The sequence below is a fragment of the Cherax quadricarinatus genome, chromosome 71, assembly GCF_038502225.1.
Source record: "Cherax quadricarinatus isolate ZL_2023a chromosome 71, ASM3850222v1, whole genome shotgun sequence".
In the NCBI taxonomy this organism is placed as follows: Eukaryota; Metazoa; Arthropoda; class Malacostraca; order Decapoda; family Parastacidae; genus Cherax; species Cherax quadricarinatus.
In genome coordinates this window covers 20,768,184-20,793,379 of record NC_091362.1, presented here as the reverse complement: position 1 = coordinate 20,793,379, position 25,196 = coordinate 20,768,184, and the positions used below count along the sequence as shown (strand labels likewise).

At 37.7% G+C, this 25,196-nt stretch overlaps 1 protein-coding gene across 5 annotated transcripts in view; it reads right to left on the bottom strand.

Annotated features, from left to right (window-relative positions):
• Positions 1-442: 442 nt before the first annotated feature.
• Positions 443-25,196, bottom strand: part of LOC128700369 (ATP-dependent RNA helicase DDX24) — a 180,549-nt gene continuing 155,795 nt past the window's right edge. For 4 of the 5 annotated variants that reach the window (XM_053793527.2, XM_053793526.2, XM_053793528.2 and 1 more), the window contains 10 exons: positions 24,503-24,709; positions 22,162-22,623; positions 11,916-12,431; positions 10,572-10,762; positions 10,104-10,284; positions 8,447-8,587; positions 7,426-7,554; positions 5,442-5,603; positions 1,312-1,598; positions 443-1,012 (listed from right to left, as the gene is read on the bottom strand). In XM_053793527.2, coding sequence (XP_053649502.2) covers positions 610-1,012; positions 1,312-1,598; positions 5,442-5,603; positions 7,426-7,554; positions 8,447-8,587; positions 10,104-10,284; positions 10,572-10,762; positions 11,916-12,431; positions 22,162-22,623; positions 24,503-24,694 — 2,664 coding nt within the window. In that variant the 5' untranslated portion in view covers positions 24,695-24,709 and the 3' untranslated portion in view covers positions 443-609. The remainder of the gene's footprint in view (positions 1,013-1,311; positions 1,599-5,441; positions 5,604-7,425; positions 7,555-8,446; positions 8,588-10,103; positions 10,285-10,571; positions 10,763-11,915; positions 12,432-22,161; positions 22,624-24,502; positions 24,710-25,196) is intronic. The other variant, XM_070100113.1, reaches the window with a different exon arrangement.

Below are 25,196 nucleotides of genomic sequence, written 5' to 3'. Positions count from 1 at the left end.
CTTCCTTGAGGGGTTAATTAAAAGAATTATAATAATAATAACTAAGTGCTAAACCCACAAGGGTCATACAGCAATTAAAAGAAGGTAGTTTTAATTTGTTGGATTATGTACTAACTTTTCATCAGCACGTGGCACCCCCCTTGAACAAGTCAGACTGAGCAACAATGCAAGGTGATGTGCCCCAGTTAGAAACAGTGGCACAATATCTGCAAAAATAACAAAATCTCAAAGACAGTCCATCAGTGCCACTGAATGTTAGGAGTCAGTTCATAAAAACTCCAGATAATCTTTCCTCGGAAGTTTTGATGACATTTCTGTTCATGTCTACTTTCCATACTATACACTCAAAGCTCTCATCAATATTTTGTAAAATACATATAACACCCCCCCCCACCAAAAAAAAAAAAATATTGAAAAGGATACAAATCTCAAACACAATACGTATTTTCTAAACATATTTTTATTACTTAGACTTTTTCATCTCAACACTTCCATTCTACATAAAACACATATAAACTTAAATAAATTGAGCCTCATTAAAGTCTGGTATGATTAACAGATTATTTAAAAAATTTAAATAATCTGTTAATCATACCAGACTTTATTTCTTTAATTTTTCATCTTACTTTCTTTCAAAAAATTTTCCTTCTCTTTTCGAAGTTTTTCTTTCCTCTTTTCAAAGCCCTTAAATTTCTTCTTATTCACTCTCTTTACTTTGGGCTTTAACTTTATGCTCTTAACAAGCTTCGAAAATTCTTTGGATTCCTTTTTCATCATTGATAATGCTTTGCTGGAGCTGTAATCCTTCCCATCTGTATCGCTGCTCTTGATGCTATGATTGTGGGGCAAAACAAGAGCACCTGTATGAGTCGGATACTTGCCGGAAAAATTCAACGGAATGAAAGGCAATGCAAGCATTTTTGCCAGTATTGTACGTTTATTCTGCAGATCACGTCTCTCACGGGCAGCCTTCATGGATTTTTCTCTCTCAATGTCATCATCATGGTCATCTCTACAATAAGAAACAGAAATTAAAGACACATTAAAGAACATTAATTCTAAGTGTCGCCTTTATTGATAATGGAGGATGGATAGTTAGATAATGGTAATAATAAAAAAAAATTCAGAATACAGAAAATAAAAAAGAAATGAAATGAGCACAGTAGCCAAAGCAATCCATAAACTAGTACAATATTTTGCTACCATGAACATTTGAAACATTGTTCATTAGTACACAAGATGCAGTGCTCTGTTTTATTAGTGATATACAATAAATATTTTGTAAATGCTAGAGCTAGTAATCTCACTTACTCTTCAACAAGCAATTCAGCTTCCTCTGCAGCCCTCCTGAACCAGTCCTCCTCAGCATGAGCCTTGCGGAGCGTATATTCCATTTTTTCTATTGTACGAGCCAAGTTGAGTCGTTTCTTTACCTGACTCATAATACTTGTGTCAACCGGGAATGGAGGCAAATCTGTGGCCCGGTTGAGTGTATTGCACAGTTGATGGTACTTCTTCAACTCTTCTGGCTCGATAAGAAGAATGCTCAGCCCCTCCTGATGGGCACGGGCAGTACGACCGCTACGATGGATGTATGTCTGCCATGTGAAATTAACTATGTTTAATTATGTTGGACAATAAAAATATCAATAAAACTATTTTATTTCATTATCCTTTCATCTCTTTAATTTGTAGTGCTGTATATTTTGCAAAAAATCTGAACAATGTGAAGACTAAACAAAAATTCAGGTCACAAAATGCACCACATGCACATTTAATCACAGTCATAACATTTATAAAGAAACTAGAGCAAACTGAGTTGAAGTGATGTCAAAGGAAAAAAAAATATGTCTATTTAACTATTAACATGAAAAGTTAAAAGCTTGACTGTGGACATTTCAAAATATGTAAAAAAAAAAAAATATAATAAATAAGAAGTGATTTTAAGAAACAGAGTGAAAAACATGATGAATGAATAATAACAAGTAGACCTTATGATCTCGTAGTTTAAAATATTGGTTGTGGGTTCCTAAACTATATCTGGAATAAACCTAGTAACAGCTGGATAGTGTTCATGAGTTTTTTTAATTTTATATTCTTAAGGCATGGTGGGATACAGCCAGTTTGTTGAAAGAAGAAGATTTATAAGGCACATAAGAGTCATTCAACATATATGAAGAAGAAAAGATAATGGTTACATATACTGATACACTGTACCCAAACACAAAAATTACACTATATTTACCTCCAAGTGACCTAATGACTCAAGAAATCATAATGACACGATTGCAAACAAACCATACCCCCGGCCGGGATTGAACCCGCGGTCATAGAGTCGCTGGAGTTTTGAGACTCTATGACCGCGGGTTCAATCCCGGCCGGGGGTATGGTTAGTGACCTAATTATATATCAACACTCTCTTCTTTATTAAGCATGAGACAGAAACACAAATTAGCACTTTAGTAAGGCTCACAGTTAATCACCAAGAAATCAGTCACACTTGTATTACAAGACAAGTTACCCTAAACAGATACATAACGACATTAAATGCAATTCTCACCACGATAAAGAATTTGATATTATTTACTTAGATTTTAGTAAGGCTTTTGATAGAGTTCAGCACCAAAGACTGTTAAAGAAAGTGGCAGCTCATGGCATTGGGGGAAAAGTGCTCTCATGGGTCGAGTCATGGCTCACAGACAGGAAGCAGAGTGTGTCCATAAATGGGGTTAAATCCGAGTGGGGATCTGTAACAAGTGGCGTTCCACAGGGATCAGTCTTGGGCCCGTTGTTGTTTATAATATATATCAATGATCTTGATGAGGGTGTTACTAGTGATATGAGCAAATTCGCCAATGACACAAAGATAGGTAGGATAATTGATTCAAACGTAGATGTTAGGGAACTTCAGGAGGATTTAAACAAACTCTATTCTTGGTCAGAAAAGTGGCAGATGCAGTTCAATGTAGATAAATGCAAGGTTCTGAAGCTCGGGAGTGTCCATAACCCTAGCACTTATAAGTTAAATGATGTAGAACTTAGCCATACAGATTGCAAAAAGGACTTGGGGGTTATAGTGAGCAGCAACCTTAAACCAAGACAGCAATGCCTAAGCGTACGTAATAAGGCAAATAGATTACTGGGATTTAAATCAAGAAGTGTAAGCAACAGAAGTCCAGAGGTCATACTGCAGCTTTATACATCATTAGTAAGGCCTCACCTAAAATATGCAGCTCAATTCTGGTCTCCATATTACAGAATGGACATAAATTCGATAGAAAACATTCAGCGTAGGATGACTAAATTAATACATAGCATTAGAAATCTTCCTTATGAACAAAGATTGAAAACTCTTAAGTTACATTCACTTGTTAGACGAAGAATGAGGGGAGACCTGATCGAAGTGTATAAGTGGAAGATAGGTATTAATAAAGGTGATATTAATAAGGTCCTGAGGATATCTCTCCAAGAGAGAATCCGCAGTAATGGATTTAAATTAGATAAGTTTAGATTTAGAAAGGACATAGGAAAGTATTGGTTTGGAAATAGGGTAGTTGATGAGTGGAACAGTCTACCTAGTTGGGTTATTGAGGCTAGGACTTTGGGTAGTTTCAAATTTAGGTTGGATAAGTACATGTCCTGTCTAAGGGCAACGTGTGGTGTAAATATTATGCAGAAAATTCAGAGTGTGGAAATTAGGAGAAGGTGTGGAGTTAATAAAAGCATAAGTCAGAGGGCAGAAGAGGGGTTGTTGAGGTGGTTTGGTCATTTAGAGAGAATGGATCAAAGTAGAATGACATGGAAAGCATATAAATCTATAGGGAAAGGAAAGAGGGGTAGGGGTCGTCCTTGAAAGGGTTGGAAAGAGGGGGTAAAGGAGGTTTTGTGGGCGAGGGGCTTGGACTTCCAGCAAGCGTGCATGAGCGTGTTAGATAGGAGTGAATGGAGACGAATGATACTTGGGACCTGACGATCTGTTGGAGTGTGAGCAGGGTAATATTTAGTGAAGGGATTCAGGGAAACCGGTTATTTTCATATAGTCGGACTTGAGTCCTGGAAATGGGAAGTACAATGCCTGCACTTTAAAGGAGGGGTTTGGGATATTGGCAGTTTGGAGGGATATGTTGTGTATCTTTATACGTATATGCTTCTAAACTGTTGTATTCTGAGCACCTCTGCAAAAGCAGTGATAATGTGTGAGTGTGGTGAAAGTGTTGAATGATGATGAAAGTATTTTCTTTTTGGGGATTTTCTTTCTTTTTTGGGTCACCCTGCCTCGGTGGGAGACGACCGACTTGTTGAAAAAAAAAAAAAAAAAAAAAAAAAAAAAAAAAAAAAAAAGTACATGAGTGGGAAGGGTTGGATTTGAGTGGGACTTGCACATTAGAGCACACTAGTTCGTGCATACTTTGCATTTTCTCCAGGTTCTTAATGTGCTTTCTCAGGTGTGGGTTCCATGTTGGTGTGTGCATTTAGTGCTGTGCATATTTTGTGTTAGAGTGTATATTATGTTAAGAACATAAGAACATAAGAAATGAGGAACACTGCAGCAGGCCTGTTGGCCCATACTAGGCAGGTCCTTTACAATTTATCTCACTAACAAAGGACCTGCCTAGTATGGGCCAACAGGCCTGCTGCAGTGTTCCTCATTTCTTATGTTCTTATGTTCTTAACATAATATACACTCTAACACAAAATATGCACAGCACTAAATGCACACACCAACATGGAACCCACACCTGAGAAAGCACATTAAGAACCTGGAGAAAATGCAAAGTATGCACGAACTAGTTCCAGAGCTAAGGAATATGAGGTGCAGAGAGGGGCTAACAGAAAGAAATCTAACACCACTGGAGGACAGAAGGACCAGGGAAGACAGTATAGCAACATACAATATACTCAAGAGGAACTGAGAGACTAAACAGAGACAGGCTGCTTCAGAGGTAGAAATAAGGGACTTGGGGGCACAGCTGTAAGTTAGACACAATGAACTACAGGGATGTCAAGAAGAATTTCTTCATTCTCAGGGTGGTTAGGAAGTGGAATGACCTCAACAAAGATGTAGTGTTATGAAATAGCACTGAATGCAACATTTTATTCTGATATGAGCAATACCTTTGGAGATTTATATACTTCTCCATTGATTTCTCCACAAATTCTGCATCATGATAATCTCTGCACATTCAGGCACAAAATAAAAATGACTAGAACAGCCAAATCCCTAATGAACATTAATGATATTCACCATGTGTGTAATAGTGAATGAAAAAAAAATATATGCAGCAAAGTATATGCACATCATTAGTCCCTTTGTAAAAATTAATACACAAGTTACCATTCAATTTCAGCATTTTTAACATACAGAAATCATTTTTAAGATTTTTACAATTTATTCCAGTAATTACTTTTCACTTTGCCCTTAAAAGGTATTAATTAATTACCTCAGCTGTTCTAGGCACTTGATAATGGATGACATGCTGAATGCTTGGTATGTCCAGACCCCGGGCAGCAACATCTGTGGCTAACAGCAGGGCATGAGGGTTACTTGAAAACCGCTCTAAACTCTTAAGACGCTGCTTTTGTTGCATTGATGCATGAAGTGACTGTAAAAAACAATCCAGGTTAAGTGCTGGCAATCTGAAGCATAAGTGGGGGTGCTATGACTCTCAGAATCATATGAGTTACAGGGACAAATGAGGATGTTGCACTTTTCTGGCAAGACAGCGATTGAATGAATGACCGTGAATGAGTTTCCTCTTTTTTTGGGTCACCCAACCTCGGTGAGAGACAACCGGTGTGTTATAAAAAACAAGAAAATGAATTGTGATACCTATGCACTTCCTGAAATGGAATGAAATGAATATTGGTTACAGGTGTGATGAAAATGGTTCTGAAAACCAACAAGTTGAGTGTAATATATATAAAAAATAGTAATACTAATTTTATTTTTTATCAAACTGGCCGTATCCCACTGAGGCAGGGAGACCTAAAAAGAAAAAGAAAAGTTTCTTTTTAACTTGAGTAATGTATAAAGGAGAAGGGGTTACTAACCCTTTGCTCCGGGCATTTTAGTCGCCTCTTATGACTAAAACGCCGTAAGTATTATCTCCCCATGGAGAAAATAATTTTTTTTTTTTCAACAAGTCGGCCGTCTCCCACCGAGGCAGGGTGACCCAAAGAGAAAGAAAATCCCCAAAAAGAAAATACTTTCATCATCATTCAACACTTTCACCTCACTCGCACATAATCACTGCTTTTGCAGAGGTGCCCAGAATACAACAGCTTAGAAGTATATACGTATAAAAATACACACTGTATCTCTCCAAACTGCCAATATCCCAAACCCCTCCTTTAGAGTGCAGGCATTGTACTTCCCATTTCCAGGACTCAAGTCCAGTTATATAAAATAACCGGTTTCCCTGAATCCCTTCACTAAATATTACCCTGCTCACACTCCAACAGATCGTCAGGTCCCAAATGCCATTTGTCTCCATTCACTCCTATCTAACACGCTCATGCACACTTGCTGGAAGTCCAAACCCCTCGCCCACAACACCTCCTTTACCCCCTCCCTCCAACCTTTTCGAGGACGACCCCTACCCCGCCGTCCTTCCCCTCCATGTCATTCTACTTTGATCCATTCTCTCTAAATGACCAAACCACCTCAACAAACCCTCTTCAGCCCTCTGACTAATAATTTTTTTTTTTTTTTTTTAAAAAATTCGGCCGTCTCCCACCGAGGCAGGGTGACCCAAAAAAGAAAGAAAACAATTTTCTTCTTATTCTTTTTAGTAATCTTTACAGGAAAAGGGGTTACTAGCCCATTGTTCCCGGCATTTTAGTTGACTTTTACAACACGCATGGCTTACGGAGGAAAGATTCTTATTCCACTTCCCCATGGATATAAAAGGAAAAGTAATAAGACCAAGAACTATTAAGATAAAATCAAAGAAAACTCAGATGAGTGTGTATAAATAAATGTGTACATGTATGTGTAGTGTGACCTAAGTGTAAGTAGAAGTAGCAAGACATGCCTGTAATCTTGCATATTTATGAGACAGACAAAAGACATCAGCAATCCTACCATCATGTAAAACAATCACAGGCTTTCGTTTTACACTCACTTGGCAGGACGGTAGTACCTCCCTGGGTGGTTGCTGTCTACCAACCTACTACCTACTCTGACTAATAATACTTAATAATAATACTGAGCAATACTTAATAATAATAATTATTAATAATAATGTGGGGTCACTGCAGCTTGGAGAGGCATCTGAACTGTAGTACAGCATGCCTCTGGCAAGACAGTGGAGTGAGTGATCATGAAAATATTTCTTCTTTTTTGGGTCACCCTCCCACTAATTTTAATCAATTTGAACAATACAAACTGTAGCAACTATATTGTTTTCAACAAAGATTACAAACCTGTGGGTGACACTGCAACAGAGTGAAAAGGTTCTGCAGCCTGCGTACACAGTCAATGCTGTTGCAGAAGACTAAAGTACGCCCAGGATAACACTTAAGAAAGTAGTACAGATATAGGTCTTTCTCCTCCTGCAACAACAAAAAAACATTGATTATAATGCATACCAGTGAAATACAGTACCTCTTATGAGTATTTTTGAGGGCTCTACAGTTTGATGCCCGACTCACAAAATCATAATACAGCAATCTTTCTTAAAAGCTCCTTTGTATAGCGTGAGATTTTGTAAATGTGATTAAAAAGGTACATCTGCAATGAAATAGCGGATACTGTGAAGACATTTGAAATGTATCTACGCGCACCTCTCGCAAGACAGTGATAGTGTGAATGATGGTGAAAGTGTTTCTTCAGGTCACCCTGCCTTGGTGGGAGACAGCCAGTGTTAAAAACAATGAAGACCTTTTCATGTGCTTTTCAATTTTGGATGTACTTTTTCAAATGCATTTTCAAAAATTAAACTACATAAAGGAGATTTATAAGAGACCAGGCTGCAGTATGGCTGTAACTAACTCAGTGAAAGGGTGGGGTTCAAACCAAGGTGAGCCAGTCTTAAAACTAACATGTCACTGTGCCAACCACTGTACAGTGCCAGCTCAATGACATTCACCATGGCCACTATGCAAGATTTCTACAGATGAATCTCATAGCAATATTGCCCATGCTGTAATTGGTTAACTTAAGTGATACTACACAACTGTCATGAACTCAGCACTGCAAAATAAAAGAGAGAATAAACATAGAAAAAATCATGTTAGTGAAAAGCAAAAACAGATAACAGTATATAGGGAACTACTTTACATATATAAAAGGCCAATTGTCAGATTATATATTAAATATATATTAAAAAATTATTTTATGAACATAAAACAAAAGCAGTACATAACTAATGGGTAAGCAACCTCTTGAATGCATAAAACAATATTTGCAATAAAAATTACTGCATTTAGCAACAACAATAGTTACCTTATTGCAGGTAATTCTGGCCTCTGTTAAACTTTCAGCCGTTCCAAACTTGCGTGTTAAATCAACTACCTTTGGATCTGGTTTGACTCCAATTATCTTCGCTAACTGGTCAATTTTGAGTTCAGATGTCATTTTCACTGTCTGAAATATAAATATAATTGTGTTTATTGATATTGAATTTCTCTCTCTTCTCTACATTACTCCCATCTCCAGTTGTATAAATGAGTGATTACTACCCACTTAACAAACCTTTTTGCCTTCATATAAGAAGTTCTTAAATTTAAAGTTTTATACACCTCACAATATTTTCCTTTCACAACTGATCTTCCAGGATTACAAGACACAAGGCCTTAGCACTTGGTCTCTCAAATACGTACAACTTAACTCCTTAAAATCCTTTCCCTTCAGAAGTTCCCAAACCTTAAAGCTTCGTTTAAACCAGCTTCCTTTCATTCATAACATCGACAGTCATTTCTTAAAATCCACATTACATTCATGCGCATTCAAACCAACTTTCAAAACTTCCTTCAATTTCTTTACAGTTATTTCATGTAGAAAAGGGGTAACCACCTCCTTGATCTTGGATTTTCACCTTTTTTTCTAAAAACTGGAAAGAAAATTAACAGATTTAAGGAGCATTCAGGAAAGTAAAGATGAAAAGTGAATTGTGCAATCCACTCCCCTATGAAAAAGTTTATATTATGAAAAAGTTTTTATAAATGAATTAAAAACAATTGAAAAAGCAACTGTGTCCCTATACCACAACACTGATTTTTTTTGCAGAGTACAGATCATTAAGCGTCATCTCAGAATTTCCTTGATAAATCTTTCACCGATACTAGAAAATTCATATTTGACAGTTTAATGATTTTTATTACATTAGAACTGCTTAATTTTTGGTTGTTAATCTAACCTAACTTTTATGAAGGGATTCAGAAATACTGATCAGCTGAACTCGAGTCGTGGAGGTGGGAAAGGCAGAGCCTGCATTCTGAAGGTGAGGTGAGGATATGACAGTTGGAAGGTAATCTGACTATGATGTCAGAACACTTCTGGAAAAACTGCAGTTGAATGAATGATGACAAATGTGTTATCTTCCTTGGGTCACCCTGCCTTGGCAGGAGATGGCTAATGAGATAAAAAAAAAAGTGGGCTAAGATCAATACTGTGCACTATAAAACCAACAATGTAATAGTACAAATGATGTTTTTTCAAGTCTGTAAATCAATAATCACATGTTTACCTTATGATGTTCACAACTTGTAGTCTTCTCAGAGTGCAAAAAAAGTTAAACAGGTTTCCATTTTATTACTGATATGAAAGAAAGCTAGCACTTCCTTGGAGAGCTGCTATGTAAATTGACTGACAAAAGTATGAAAATACAAAACTCAACAAGTAGTAAAAAACAAAAATGCATAATACTGTGGCTGGAACAATACACAAATAAGCCACATATTGGAGAAAGAAACTTATGACGAAATGAGTCACTAATACACGAAGGTAAGGGAGTCAGTGTATATATACAGGAGGAGGACAGGGACTTACACACTTTCGTGTGTCAGTGTGATTACTTAATGGTCCAAGTTGGTCCAAAATGTCATCACACGTTTCTTTCTCCTATATGTGGGTTATCTGTGCAACAACCAGTAACACTAACTTTCGTCTTCATGCTCAGCCTCTTGGGTACAGTGTGAACAATGGAAAGGGTTGCAGAGAAGACAAAAGTCTGCCGTGCTTTCTTAGCGGATTCGTTGCTGTTTATCAATTCCAGGAGTTGCGTTAACTCTTGGAAGTGTCCCCGCTCAACCATACGATCAGTTTCATCTATAGCCAGGTAACTGTCAAGGAGTGAATCCATTAAAATTCCTCACTTGTAATGGTGAGGAAGCACTCACCCAGAAAGAATGAAAAATTATTAAATTACAGGAAAATTGAAGGTGAGAAAATATTTAGCGACACACTGCATTAAAATACACTAAATTTAAAAAAAAAAAATATTATTTTCAGTACAGCAATAACAAATATACAGCATTCACATAATTAAAATGATATGCAATCTCCTTAATTTATATTAAATGTAATATCTAACCTAGCCTAATGAAAATTTTGACACACTACTACTCACCGAATATCTGGGACCTGAATGAGGTGTTTATTGCCTTGATCAATCAATTCCCAAAGACGTCCTGGAGTCCCAATCACAATTTCTGGACCACGGTTAAGTAAACGCTCTTGCTTTTGAAGTGACACGCCACCCATAACAACGACTATTTGTATATCAGTATGGACTAATACTGCTGCCAAATGACTTTTAACCTAAAAGGAAATGAAGGCATTATACAGTATCTCAAAATATTATTCTCAGTGAAGTACTCAACTGCAATAAGAGATAAGATTTTGTTCGGATTTTTAACCCTGGAGGGTTAGCCACTCAGGATAACCCAAGAAAGGCAGTGCATCATCGAGGAACTGTCTGAGTCTTATTTCCATTGAGGTCCTCAATCTTGTCCCCCAGGATGTAACCCACACCAGTCAACTAACACCCAGGTACCTACTTGCTTGCTAGGTGAACAGGACAACAGGTGTAAGGAAACATGCCCAATATTTCTACCTTTGCCAGGGACTGAACCATGGACAGTGTGTGAAGCGAGAGCATTGCCTACCAGGCTACGGTCCACCTTATGTACAGTAATAATAACTTTTTTTAACACAATTACATACAGCTTCCCACCAAGGTAGCATGCCACTGAAAGATATGCAAACTTTTTCCTGTGATGTACGACCCCATATAGTTACGGGACAAAGATTCTAACTCGTTTCTCCATGGGAATTGTTTCATAATCCACATGATTAGATTATTCAATGTTTTTTACTGAAGGACATTCAACAAACAGCTGTGATTATTGTTTTTCTTGGTGGCCATTTTTAATTTTTTCATTTGGCACACGAACCTTAAATTGAAAAATAATTACAGTATACAATTTCATTCATAATGTGTTCATTCTTTCTTAAGCAGATTACAGCAATATTTATGGAGACGCATGAATGCACGAGTCACAATAAATGTGCCTCAATAAATATGTGAGTGCACACACACAAAAAAAAAAAAAAACATGAAATTTTCAACAACTTTCAGTTTTTACTCATCTTGAAATTTCCAATTAGTCCTTACTATATTTTGCCTTTCTTTATCTTCCTATTCTAATGCCTTCAACCAGATCAGCATCATTTTGGCAAGACAAGATGCAGCCCTACAGCACAGTGTCGCAAGAAACCGAGAAACATAATGGTGTGCTCCACAGATGTGGAGGATCAATATATGGAATAAAATTCTAGTAAAACAAGAAATAAAACATATATTCATCCCAGAATGCTCAGATTTCTTGGATCAAAACCCCTTCACCATGTCAAGGAACTCCTTGAACTAAAGTATTAGTAAAGTAGTAAATAACGAACTTTAACCAATTACCTGAATGGCAAGTTCCCGAGTTGGTGTTATGATGAGCGCTCTGAGCTTATTCTGGGAACCCTTAGCTTTTTCAAAAGCCATTTTTGCCTCAGGAAAGTCAAAATCAACATTGTCTACAACTCTCACGCAGCCAAAACTTTTATCTTCAGAATTTATTTCACTGAGTTTATCATCCTGGAAATCATTAATGTCACTATTGTCCCCAGAACTTCCCTCCTCTGCTGCTTCATCCTCTTCATCTATAGATAAATCTTGGGCTACATCATTGCGCTCCTCAGAATTTTCACTGTTCTCCAAGATTTTTTCTTCAGTCATTGAATTCTCTTGTAACTCATTATCGCTATTCTCAACACCGCTATCTTCTTCATCTTCTTGCAAGTGCTCTGCCTCATTCTTTTTATCCACAAGAATCCCATGTATAATGGGAATGCCAAATGCAAGAGTTTTCCCACTGCCAGTCTCAGCAGCTCCAATGACATCCATTCGACCTTTGATGGCAGCAGGGAGGACAAGTTTCTGAAATGCCAGTAAATAATAAATCAGGCTAACTACTTTATGCAAAATATAATGATTTACTACTTTACAAATTACATACATGTGTACTATTTAACCAAACAAATATGGTGATTCATGGATTTATATAGCTATATTATACAAATCACTGAAAATTTCTATCATCAGATTTTCTCATTAACCTTTTGACTGTCGCAACCCCCAATCCTGAGGTGTCTCCTGGTGCTGCAAAATTTAAAAAAAAAAAATATTTTTTCTCATAAAATGATTGAGAATCTTTTCCCGATTGTAATGACACCAAAAACACGAAATTTGATGGAAAACTGACGGAATTACACTCTCGCGAAGTTAGCGACCTCGGCGATATTTACAAATCGGCAATTTCGCCCACTTTGAGCCCTATTTTCGGCTAATTCCATTGTTCCAGTTGACCAAACTCACAGCTATTTCTTTAGAACTCCGTTTTTTCTATCGATTGAGTACAAGAAACTGCCCATTTACCAATTTCAACTACCCAACAACGTGGTCAGAAATTTGCAATTTGGCCAATTACACGAAAATTAAAAAATATGACAATTTCAAAATAAGGTCCAGAATGAACAATGCAGACATTCCTGGCTCTAAAACAACATTTTCTTTGTTCATCTGTCATGTCTCCAGACCCCTCTGATATTGCTCTTGCTTTCTATTTTGAATTTTTATTGAAACAAAAAATAGAAGATTTACTGTTATGCAGACTACTGCAATACTGTAATAATTGTATAAATAACATCAACCTATTCATGACTGCATATTAGAATAGCTAGTTGGACATTTATTGGACAATGACATCATTTGTTTACTTTTGAACATCGGCAAAAATCAAACATTTCCCCTACTTTGAGCTCCATTTCCAGGTTCTTTTTAAAGTAAAATCAATCAAAATCACCTCTATTTCTATAATATATTTTCCATTCTATCAAATGAGATCAAGAAAACGAGAATACAACCATAAATACTAGACGAAAATAGACCACAAAGTCGGCATTTTAATTAAAAAAATGGTCGGAGTTTTTTTTTTTTCTCATTATGTACTGTGTGCTCCAGGATTTTTTTTATATGGTGCACACTGACCACACAGACCCATTCTCTCACATGTGGGGCCTACCAGCTTTCTCCTGCTTGATTTGAAGCCGCTAGAATTTATGAGTATATATACATTAAACACGGTACCTCGTAAGATGTATATATACGACCGCGACAGTCAAAGGGTTAAGCAGATAAAATAACCCACCATCTCCTCTACTGACAGCTATTTGTTTTTGTATTCATTTTCTTTAAAATACAGTGCATGTGCTCTGAAGGAGAGGTGGAGATATTGGAATTTTTGAATTGTAGTGTAGGTGCAACTCTGGCAAGACAATGGACTGAATGATGATGAGTGTTTCTTCTGTTTTGGGTCACCCTGCCTCGGTGGGAAACGACCAATGTGTTAATAAAAAACAATTAAAAAATAAGATGTTTTCTGGAGCTTGTTTTTTGCTATATGTTTTATTCCATTCATGTAAATACCAGATTAAAACAACTGGACCACTATGTATTGGTTGACTTTCAAGAAACTCTTGCCATCTAAAATGCAATACCTTCAGCTCTAATTGATTTTGTTCATGCCTTATACCTAGGTGGTAGCAAACATGCTTTCACTGTAATTTATGATAAATTTTCTGTGTATTTTCTAACATTCACTAATTTGGTTGTCTCACTGGGTTAGTTTGGTTTGACACTGATAACACTGATTTCATTGTGGCTTCTTCATTTGTTCTTGTCCATTATTTTCATTTCTAATTTTAATGGTCTGAATGGTAACACCTTTCCAAGTAGCAATAATCTGTCTGAAGGTGCCAAGCTAGACTATCCTATGGCCTATGTTTTTTCCAACGAAAATACATGAGATCCTCACAGATCACTTAAGAAATGAGTGTGCAACTGTTCATAATATTATTGTCATTTTTTCATAGCTGTATCATATGAATGAAAGACATTAGTGCTCTGAAAACTACAGACCTTTTATGTGTCTATATGGACTACCATATATGTTGTATGCATATGGTCAGCCCCATGAGAAAAGGGATACCATATCAAATCTATAATTTTTTTTTTTCAACAAACCAGCCATACCCCACCAAGGCAGGGTGGTGGCCCGAAAAGAAAAACGAACGTTTCTCTTTTTAAATTTAGTAATTTATACAGGAGAAGGGGTTACTAGCCCCTTGCTCCCGGCATTTTAGTTGCCTCCTACAACACGCATGGCTTATGGAGGAAGAATTCTGTTCCACTTCCCCATGGAGATAAGAGGAAATAAACAAGAACTAGAAAGAAAATAAAAGAAAACCCAGAGGGGTGTGTATATATATGCTTGTACATGTAAATTTGGGGTGCCAGGGGTAAATGTAAATGGGGAGCCTTTAATTGAGCTATGTGTAGAAAGAGATTTGGTAATAAGTAATACATATTTTATGAAAAAGAGGATAAATAAATATACAAGGTATGATGTAGCACGTAATGAAAGTAGTTTATTAGATTATGTATTGGTGGATAAAAGGTTGATGGGTAGGCTCCAGGATGTACATGTTTATAGAGGGGCAACTGATATATCGGATCATTATTTAGTTGTAGCTACAGTTAGAGTAAGAGGTAGATAGGAAAAGAGGAAGGTGGCAACAACAAGTAAGAGGGAGGTGAAAGTGTATAAACTAAGGGAGAAGGAAGTTCGGGTGAGATATAAGCGACTATTGGCAGAAAGGTGGGCTAGTGCAAAGATGAGTAGTGGGGGGGGGTTGAAGAGGGTTGGAATAGTTTTAAAAATGCAGTATTAGAATGTGGGGCAGAAGTTTGTGGTTATAGGAGGGTGGGGGCAGGAGGAAAGAGTGATTGGTGGAATGATGAAGTAAAGGGTGTGATAAAAGAGAAAAAGGTAGCTTATGAGAGGTTTTTACAAAGCAGAAGTGTTATAAGAAGAGCAGAGTATATGGAGAGTAAAAGAAAGGTAAAGAGAGTGGTGAGAGAGTGCAAAAGGAGAGCAGATGATAGAGTGGGAGAGGCACTGTCAAGAAATTTTAATGAAAATAAGAAAAAATTTTGGAGTGACTTAAACAAGTTAAGAAAGCCTAGGGAAAGTATGGATTTGTCAGTTAAAAACAGAGTAGGGGAGTTAGTAGATGAGGAGATGGAGGTATTAGGTAGATGGCGAGAATATTTTGAGGAACTTTTAAATGTTAACCCCTTCAGGGTCCAAGGCCCAAATCTGAAGTGGTGCCCCAGTGTCCAAGAATTTAAAAAAAAAAAAAAAATTTATTTTTTTTCTTATGAAATGGTAGAGAATCTTTTTGTGAAGGTAATAAAACAAAAAGTACGAAATTTGATGGAAAATTGACGAAATTATGCTCTCGCGAATTTTGATGTGTCAGCGATATTTACGAATCGGCGATTTTGCCGACTTTGACTCCATTTTAGGACAATTACATTATTCCAGTCAACCAAATTCTTAGCTATTTCACTAGTATTACTTCTATTCTATCGATTGAGCACAAGAAATCGCCAAGTCAACTGTTTCAACTACAAATTAAAGTGATCGGAAATTGTTAATTTGGCCAATTTAACACAAAGTTCAAAATATTCCAATTTCAAAATAGGGTCCAGAATAAACAATGTAGGTATTCCTGGAACTAAACTAACATTTCCTCTGTTCATTAGTTATGTTTTGAGGCTTTACAAATAAATTCCATTTTGATTTTTTATTCACATAATGAATTTTTATTCACACCAAAAAATAGTAGATTTACTGTTATGTAATACTGTAATAATTGTATAAATATCATCACCATATTTGTGAATGCATATCAGACCCACCAGCTGGCGTGTATTAGACGTGTGAGGTCGTTTGTTTACTCTTGAATATCGGCAAAAATTTAACATTTCTGCTACTTTGAGCTCAGTTTCAAGCCATTTCCAGTGCTAAAACTAATCAAAATCATCTCTATTTCTGTAATATGTCTTCCATTCTATCAAATGAGACCAAGAAATCGCAAATACAATTATAAAAAACATACGAAAAAACACTGCAAAGTCGCTGTTTTAATAAAAAAAATCATGATTTCAGTTTTTTTCTCTCATTATACACAGTGTGCTGCAGGATCTGTTTTATGTGGTGCACACATACCACATAGATGTATTCTCTCATATCTAGGCCCAAATGTACCACTCACAGTTTATCAGAGTGAGCTGAGCTCATGACATAGATCTACGGTTTGGACCCTGAACGTAAAGCCGTAGATCTACGGGACGGACCCTGAAAGGCTTAAGGAAGAAAGAGAGGCAGTAATTTCATGCACTGGTCAGGGAGGTATACCATCTTTTAGGAGTGAAGAAGAGCAGAATGTAAGTGTGGGGGAGGTACGTGAGGCATTACGTAGAATGAAAGGGGGTAAAGCAGCTGGAACTGATGGGATCATAACAGAAATGTTAAAAGCAGGGGGGGATATAGGGTTGGAGTGGTTGGTACTTTTGTTTAATAAATGTATGAAAGAGGGAAAGGTACCTAGGGATTGGCAGAGAGCATGTATAGTCCCTTTATATAAAGGGAAAGGGGACAAAAGAGACTGTAAAAATTATAGAGGAATAAGTTTACTGAGTATACCAGGAAAAGTGTACGGTAGGGTTATAATTGAAAGAATTAGAGGTAAGACAGAATGTAGGATTGCGGATGAACAAGGAGGTTTCAGAGTGGGTAGGGGATGTGTAGATCAAGTGTTTACATTGAACCATATATGTGAACAGTATTTAGATAAAGGTAGGGAAGTTTTTATTGCATTTATGGATTTAGAAAAGGCATATGATAAGAGTGGATAGAGTAGCAATGTGGCAGATGTTGCAAGTATATGGAATAGGTGGTAAGTTATTAAATGCTGTAAAGAGTTTTTATGAGGATAGTGAGGCTCAGGTTAGGGTGTGTAGAAGAGAGGGAGACTACTTCCCGGTAAAAGTAGGTCTTAGACAGGGATGTGTAATGTCACCATGGTTTAGAAAGACACGTAAGCAAACACTATGACATATTTATTAGAAAACGTTTCGGTCCTGGGACCTTGATCACTTCTAACATACAGAGGTAGAAAGGCATTATATATATAGGCGGAGAGTGAGGTGTGACGCACGTGACCTGAGGAATGTCATAAGAACATAAGAATGGAGGAACACTGTAGAAGGCCTACTGGCCCATGTGAGGCAGGTCCTTATCAAAACAACCTCTGCCTATGATGAGGACGGGTAGACATTGAAATCATGTGACTCCTGTGTTGTTGGGTTGGTGGTGCTTAAGTATCATGTATGCCAATGTTTTTGAAATTTTGTAGTTTCCAGTGTTGCGTTCTATAGTGTCGGTGACGGCGATTAGTGAGGCTTCTAGGCACCATCGGCGTCTGAGGTCTGGTTCGGTGAGAACGAGTTGTGCCTCATTCCAGTTCATCAAATGTCCCGTGGAGTCTCTGTGGAGGACACAGGCGTACCTTACATCGTCTCTGTTAGAGGCATTTCGATGCTCATTCAAGCGGACTGCAAGATCTCTGCCTGTCTCGCCTACATATTTCTTGGGACAGAACCCACAGGGGATAGTGTAGACGCCTGCTGTAGAAGTTAGAGGTGTGGGGCTGCGTTTCGTAGTGAGGTCTTTGATAGATGATGTGTTTATGGTGGAAACGTTGATGTTACTCATAGCAAGTGCCCGGCGAGTATTCGTGGCAACATCACCACATGGGAGTACTATGAACTGCTTAGGGGGCTATTCCATGGGCGGTTTGTTGAGAATAGCTTGTGCCTTAAGTCTGCAATCTCGGATGAAGAAAGATGGGAACTGAAGACGTGTAAACGCTTGTGTTATGTAAGTGCATTCTTCTTCTAGAAAACAAGGGATGGAGATGCGAAGAGCTCTCAAGAAGAAGCCAATGAGGACTCCTCTCTTAGTGCAGGTGTCTTGGTGTGAATAAAAGTGTATAAGATCGTCCTTGTTGGTAGGTTTTCTATACACTTTGAAGAGAAGTTTGTCACTGTCGGGAGATCTGAACAGTAGAACGTCGAGGAAAGGAAGTTTGCCATCATTTTATTGATGGTTCAACTGCATTGATCTTGTTGAGAAGGGCCTGGATATTGAGACGTCTCGGATAGAAAACCAATACATCATCAACGTATCTTAGCCAGGTAACGGTGTTGGGAATGAGGGTGATGAATTTCTCTGTCTCCAGGTTTTCCATGAAGAGGTTGGCAAGCACAGCACTGAGCAGGCTGCCCATTGCCATCCCAAAGCACTGTTTGTAACAGCTGTCCTGATACTTGAAGAAGTTGAAATTAACACAAAGTTCCACTAGATTGATGAAGTCTAGAAGAGGTGAAGGGAGGTCGTGGTTTTCAGTGTATAGAAAACCTACCAACAAGGACGATCTTATACACTTTTATTCACACCAAGACACCCGCACTAAGAGAGGAGTCCTCATTGGCTTCTTCTTGAGAGCTCTTCGCATCTCCAGCCCTTGTTTTCTAGAAGAAGAATGCACTTACATAACACAAGCCTTTACACGTCTTCAGTTCCCATCTTTCTTCATCCGAGATTGCAGACTTAAGGCACAAGCTATTCTCAACAAACCGCCCATGGAACAGCCCCCTAAGCAGTTCATAGTACTCCCATGTGGTGATGTTGCCACGAATACTCGCCGGGCACTTGCTATGAGTAACATCAACGTTTCCACCATAAACACATCATCTATCAAAGACCTCACTACGAAACGCAGCCCCACACCTCTAACTTCTACAGCAGGCGTCTACACTATCCCCTGTGGGTTCTGTCCCAAGAAATATGTAGGCGAGACAGGCAGAGATCTTGCAGTCCGCTTGAATGAGCATCGAAATGCCTCTAACAGAGACGATGTAAGGTACGCCTGTGTCCTCCACAGAGACTCCACGGGACATTTGATGAACTGGAATGAGGCACAACTCGTTCTCACCGAACCAGACCTCAGACGCCGATGGTGCCTAGAAGCCTCACTAATCGCCGTCACCGACACTATAGAACGCAACACTGGAAACTACAAAATTTCAAAAACATTGGCATACATGATACTTAAGCACCACCAACCCAACAACACAGGAGTCACATGATTTCAACGTCTACCCGTCCTCATCATAGGCAGAGGTTGTTTTGATAAGGACCTGCCTCGCATGGGCCAGTAGGCCTTCTACAGTGTTCCTCCATTCTTATATTCTTATGACATTCCTCAGGTCACGTGCGTCACACCTCACTCTCCGCCTATATACATAATGCCTTTCTACCTCTGTATGTTAGAAGTGATCAAGGTCCCAGGACCGAAACGTTTTCTAATAAATATGTCATAGTGTTTGCTTACGTGTCTTTCTAAACCAACTTGTCGGTACGTATTTATTACCAAGGTTTATACCAATGTCACCATGGTTGTTTAATATATTTATAGATGGGGTTGTAAAGGAAGTAAATGCTAGGGTGTTCGGGAGGGGTGGGATTAAATTTTGGGGAATCAAATTCAAAATGGGAATTGACACAGTTACTTTTTGCTGATGATACTGTGCTTATGGGAGATTCTAAAGAAAAATTGCAAAGGTTAGTGGATGAGTTTGGGAATGTGTGTAAAGGTAGAAAGTTGAAAGTGAACACAGAAAAGAGTAAGGTGATGAGGGTATCAAATGATTTAGATAAAGAAAAAATGGGTATCAAATTGGGGAGGAGGAGTATGGAAGAACTGAATGTTTTCAGATACTTGGGAGTTGACGTGTTGGCGGATGGATTTATGAAGGATGAGGTTAATCATAGAATTGATGAGGGAAAAAAGGTGAGTGGTGCGTTGAGGTATATGTGGAGTCAAAAAACGTTATCTATGGAGGCAAAGAAGGGAATGTATGAAAGTATAGTAGTACCAACACTCTTATATGGGTGTGAAGCTTGGGTGGTAAATGAAGCAGTGATTATGTGTGAGTGTGGTGAAAGTGTTGAATGATGATGAAAGTATTTTCTTTTTGGGGATTTTCTTTCTTTTTTGGGTCACCCTGCCTCGGTGGGAGACGGCCAACTTGTTGAAAAAAAAAAAAAAAACATGTATGTATAGTGTGACCTAAATGTAAGTAGTAGTAGCAAGATGTACCTGTAATCTTGCATGTTTATGAGACAAAAAAGAACACCAGCAATCCTACCATCATGTAAACCAATTTCAGGCTTTCATTTTACACTCACTTGGCAGGACGGTAGTACCTCCCTGGGCGGCTGCTGTTTACCAATCTACTACCTATTTTTTTTTTTTTTTCAACAAGTCGGCCGTCTCCCACCGAGGCAGGGTGACCCAAAAAAAGAAAGAAAATCCCCAAAAAGAAAATACTTTTATCATCATTCAACACTTTCACCTCACTCACACATAATCACTGTTTTTGCAGAGGTGCTCAGAATACAACAGTTTAGAAGCATATACGTATACAGATACACAACATATCCCTCCAAACTGTTAATATCCCGAAACCCCTCCTTTAAAGTGCAGACATTGTACTTCCCATTTCCAGGACTCAAGTCCGGCTATATAAAAATAACCGGTTTCCCTGAATCCCTTCACTAAATATTACCCTGCTCACACTCCAACAGATCATCAGGTCCCAAATACCACTCGTCTCCGTTCACTCCTATCTAACACGCTCATGCACGCCTGCTGGAAGTCCAAGCCCCTCGCCCACAAAACCTCCCTTACCCCTTCCTTCCAACCTTTTCGAGGATGACCCCTACCCCGCCTTCCTTCTCCTACAGATTTAAATGCTCTCCATGTCATTCTACTTTGATCCATTCTCTCTAAATGACCAAACCACCTCAACAACCCCTCTTCAGCTCTCTGACTAACACTTTTATTAACTACTATATTTATCATTTACTACCTATATTTATCATTAATATATAATGTAAAATCTTTTACTAGACTGAATACAGAAAATATTTACAAAATAAATGCTCAAGAAAATATTAACCACTCCACTTAAGATTCTTCAAATATCCAAAAAAGTGCAGGTCTCCCTTACTTTATTTGAATTCACTATTATGCGATGCCCCATTTCTATTGCTAATTCTGTATATGCAATACATAGAAACCGGCAGGCCGGACTTGAGTCCTGGAGATGGGAAGTACAGTGCCTGCACTCTGAAGGAGGGGTGTTAATGTTGCAGTTTTAAAAACTGTAGTGTAAAGCACCCTTCTGGCAAGACAGTGATGGAGTGAATGATGGTGAAAGTTTTTCTTTTTCGGGCCACCCTGCCTTGGTGGGAATCGGCCAGTGTGATAAAAAAAAAAAAAAAAAAAAATAGTCATCATATACAATTGGCACAGTTTGCAAAGCACAGATTTTTATTGTGTGTAATGAAGTGTGGCCTGAGTTTAGTACAATTGCCAAGGGTTTGGAATGCATTTATAACACAAAATAAAACATACCTATATTATAAAGTTGTGTCAATAAAAATGCTGCAAATGTTTTATATTAGTTTTTACAAAATAACTCAATATCTCCGTACTGCAATTGTTCCATTCAACTTGACTTCTTGACTTCTAGTGAGTGACCGGCTATTAAACACACAATATTTGTAATTTGAAATGTTACCCTGATTAAATAATGCAAAGAATATGTAGGAAAAATTAAACATCTTTGTTACCTGAATCTCTGTGGGCTCGCTGAAGCCTAACTCACTCAGTGCTTTCAACACAGGAGGTGGGACAAAGTATTTGTCCCATGCTGACACATTGACCCTTTTTTTGATTCCTGGATTATTTCCCTGGTATACGGCACTGTCGTAGCGAACTTTCTTGTTTGTAGAAGTTTCCAATCCTTTTTTTTGCTGTCTTTTTCTTTTCTTATTAACATTACTTACTACTGAAATACTGGCTTCTTGCTCTTGCTGAGTGTTTCCATTAACTTTTTTTACATTTTCTTCGCTAACAATTTCATTCAAACCTTCGTTCTTTCTTTCAACAATGCTAGTTTTACTCTGTGTAATTTCTCCATTTGCTAAACCTGTTTTCTTTTTCTTCTTCTTTTTTTTTTCCTTTTTAGTAGGAGTAACAGTGTTTGATTCACAACTGATTTCTGAGTCTTTAGGCATATCCTTGTTTTTCTTCTGAAATTAAGATTTTTATATTACTGAAATATTAGGATATATACAGTAAGTACTACAATATTCTTTATATAATGAACATACGATAAAGGCATGCAGTACAGTGCTTTAAAAATCAACATGCATTATACATACAATATGTACATAATTTCAAAATATGAAAAAGTGCAAAAAAGACAATATGAAGTGTACTTCTTTTTAAACTCTGATAGAAAAATTTGTTGGACTGGCCTCCAAAAGGTAATATGTAATTCAACCAGAAGTATAAAATATTTAAGACAAATGAATTAAAAGGCTACACCCATTTGGAAATACATGTTTCCTTCATGTATAAGGATGCTTGTCCAATTTTTCATTTTCTCCCAGATTGGGCTATTTTGCTTCCCAGGCACTGGGAGGCAGAGTTCTATACAACGTAAGGTACCAGTGGCCTTTAAAGTTCAACAGCAACAATAATGCATCCCTAAGCACATTAAACAGAAAAACAGTAGTACCCTGAGTTTCAGCCATAATTTGTTCCAGAAGGCTGTTCGAGTGCTGTTACCGAAAGCATTTGTTCCCATAAGGAATAATGTAAATTAGATTAGTCCGTTTCAGACCACCATAAATACACTTACAAAAGCACTTAAATTAATGCACTTACGTAACTGTTCGACTTGGGAGCTGTACGAAACTTGGGGTACCACTGTATCTGAAAGACCTCACTAGACAATCTGATTTATACCTGGAGAGAGTTCCGGGGGTCAATGCCCCCATGGCCCGGTCTGTGACCAGGCCTCATGGTGGATCAGGGCCTGATCTACCAGGCTGTTACTGCTGGCCGCAAGCAATCCAACGTATGAACCACAGCCCGGCTGGTCAGGTACTGACTTTAGGTGCCTGTCCAATGCCTGCTTGAAGACAGCTAGGGGTCTATTGCTAATCCCCCATATGTATGCTGGGAGGCAGTTGAACAGTCTTGGGTCCCTGACACTTACTGTGTTGTCTCTTATCGTGCTAATGGCACCCCTGTTTTTCATTGGGGGGATGTTGCATTGTCTGTCGAGTCTTTTGCTTTCATAAAGAGTGATTTTTGTGTGCAAGTTTGGTACTAATCCCTCTAGGATTTTCCAAGTGTATATAATGATGTATCTCTCCTGCCTGCATTCTAGGAAGTACAAGTTGAGGAACTTCAAGCATTCCCAGTAACTAAGGTATTTTATCGCAGTTGTGTGTGCCCTGAAGGTCCTCTGTACATTTTCTAGGTCAGCAATTTCACCTGCCTTGAAAGGTACTGTTAGTGTGCTTAAGCAAAAAAAAATTTCTTAATTTTGGTGGAAATTTTGAGATTTCCTAAAAATGCTTGAAAAACAATAGAAAAAATGAAAACATTGCAAAATATCAATATTTTCATTTCATATAACATATTAAGAATTTAGGATATGAAAATGATTATGTTTGATTATGTATGAGTGATGGTGAAAGTGATGAATGATGATGAAAGTTTTTTCTTTCTTTTGGGGTTCTTTCTTTCTTTTTGCATCACTCTGCCTCAGTGGGAAATGGCCAATGTGCCAAAAAGAAAAAAAATGAAAATGGTTTAATATACTGTACCTATCTACCATAGCCCATGTTGCATGGTTGATGCCTTACTTACAGCTTACTAGAACTTAATGTCTTAAATAAAGTAACTGGCAGATGATTATTATTATTATTATAATCAAGGGGGAAGCGCTGAGCCTGTTTAGAACATCAGAACATTATCTATATAACTGAATAAAATTTCAACACTGGGCTTTTAAGTCGATGATATGACAGTAAGTCCCAAATATGGAAGGAGATGCATACATAAAAAACTTTCTCTCAAAAGTTAAAAGTTAAAAATATGCACTACTATTCTTACCTTCTTTACAATTTTCCCATCTTTCAAAACTTCCCTTTTCACCTTTCCTTGCTTGGATAATTTCAGAAGTGTACATGATGATATCTCTTCAAAGCCTGCCAAGCCTTCAAATTCATGTGAAGCAGCAATAGGTGTAGAGAGTAAAGATGAATTTTTTACTCCAGCATCTCCCTTCCTAGATCTCTTTCCCATTTTCTTACAGTTCTCCTGTAGTGGATAATGAAATTAGGTCACATAAATAGTTTAAAACTGGAATAAACTGATCAAGAATGAAGTACTGTATGCACATTTTGATTACAGCCTCTCCTCACTTAACATTATATAAATATACCTCGGTATATTACAAGCTCCCAACTCACACAGTTATGTAAGTGTATTTTTGTAAGTGCTTTTGTAAGTGTATTTTTAGGGGTCTGAAACGGATTAATCTACTTTACATTATTCCTTATGGGAACAAATTCGTTCGGTACTCGAACAGATCGGCACTCGAACCGCCTTCTGGAATGAATTAAGGCTGTATACCGAGGTACCACTGTATTATATAGTAAGGTAAAGTTACGTTAGGTTACTTTACAATGGGTTATGTGGATTTCATTAGGTTTGGTTACTTGTTTTACCTTTTGCAGTCATAACCTGTCACATAAATAATATTATTACTATCAATGGGAAGCACTGAACTCATAGTGTATGAGAA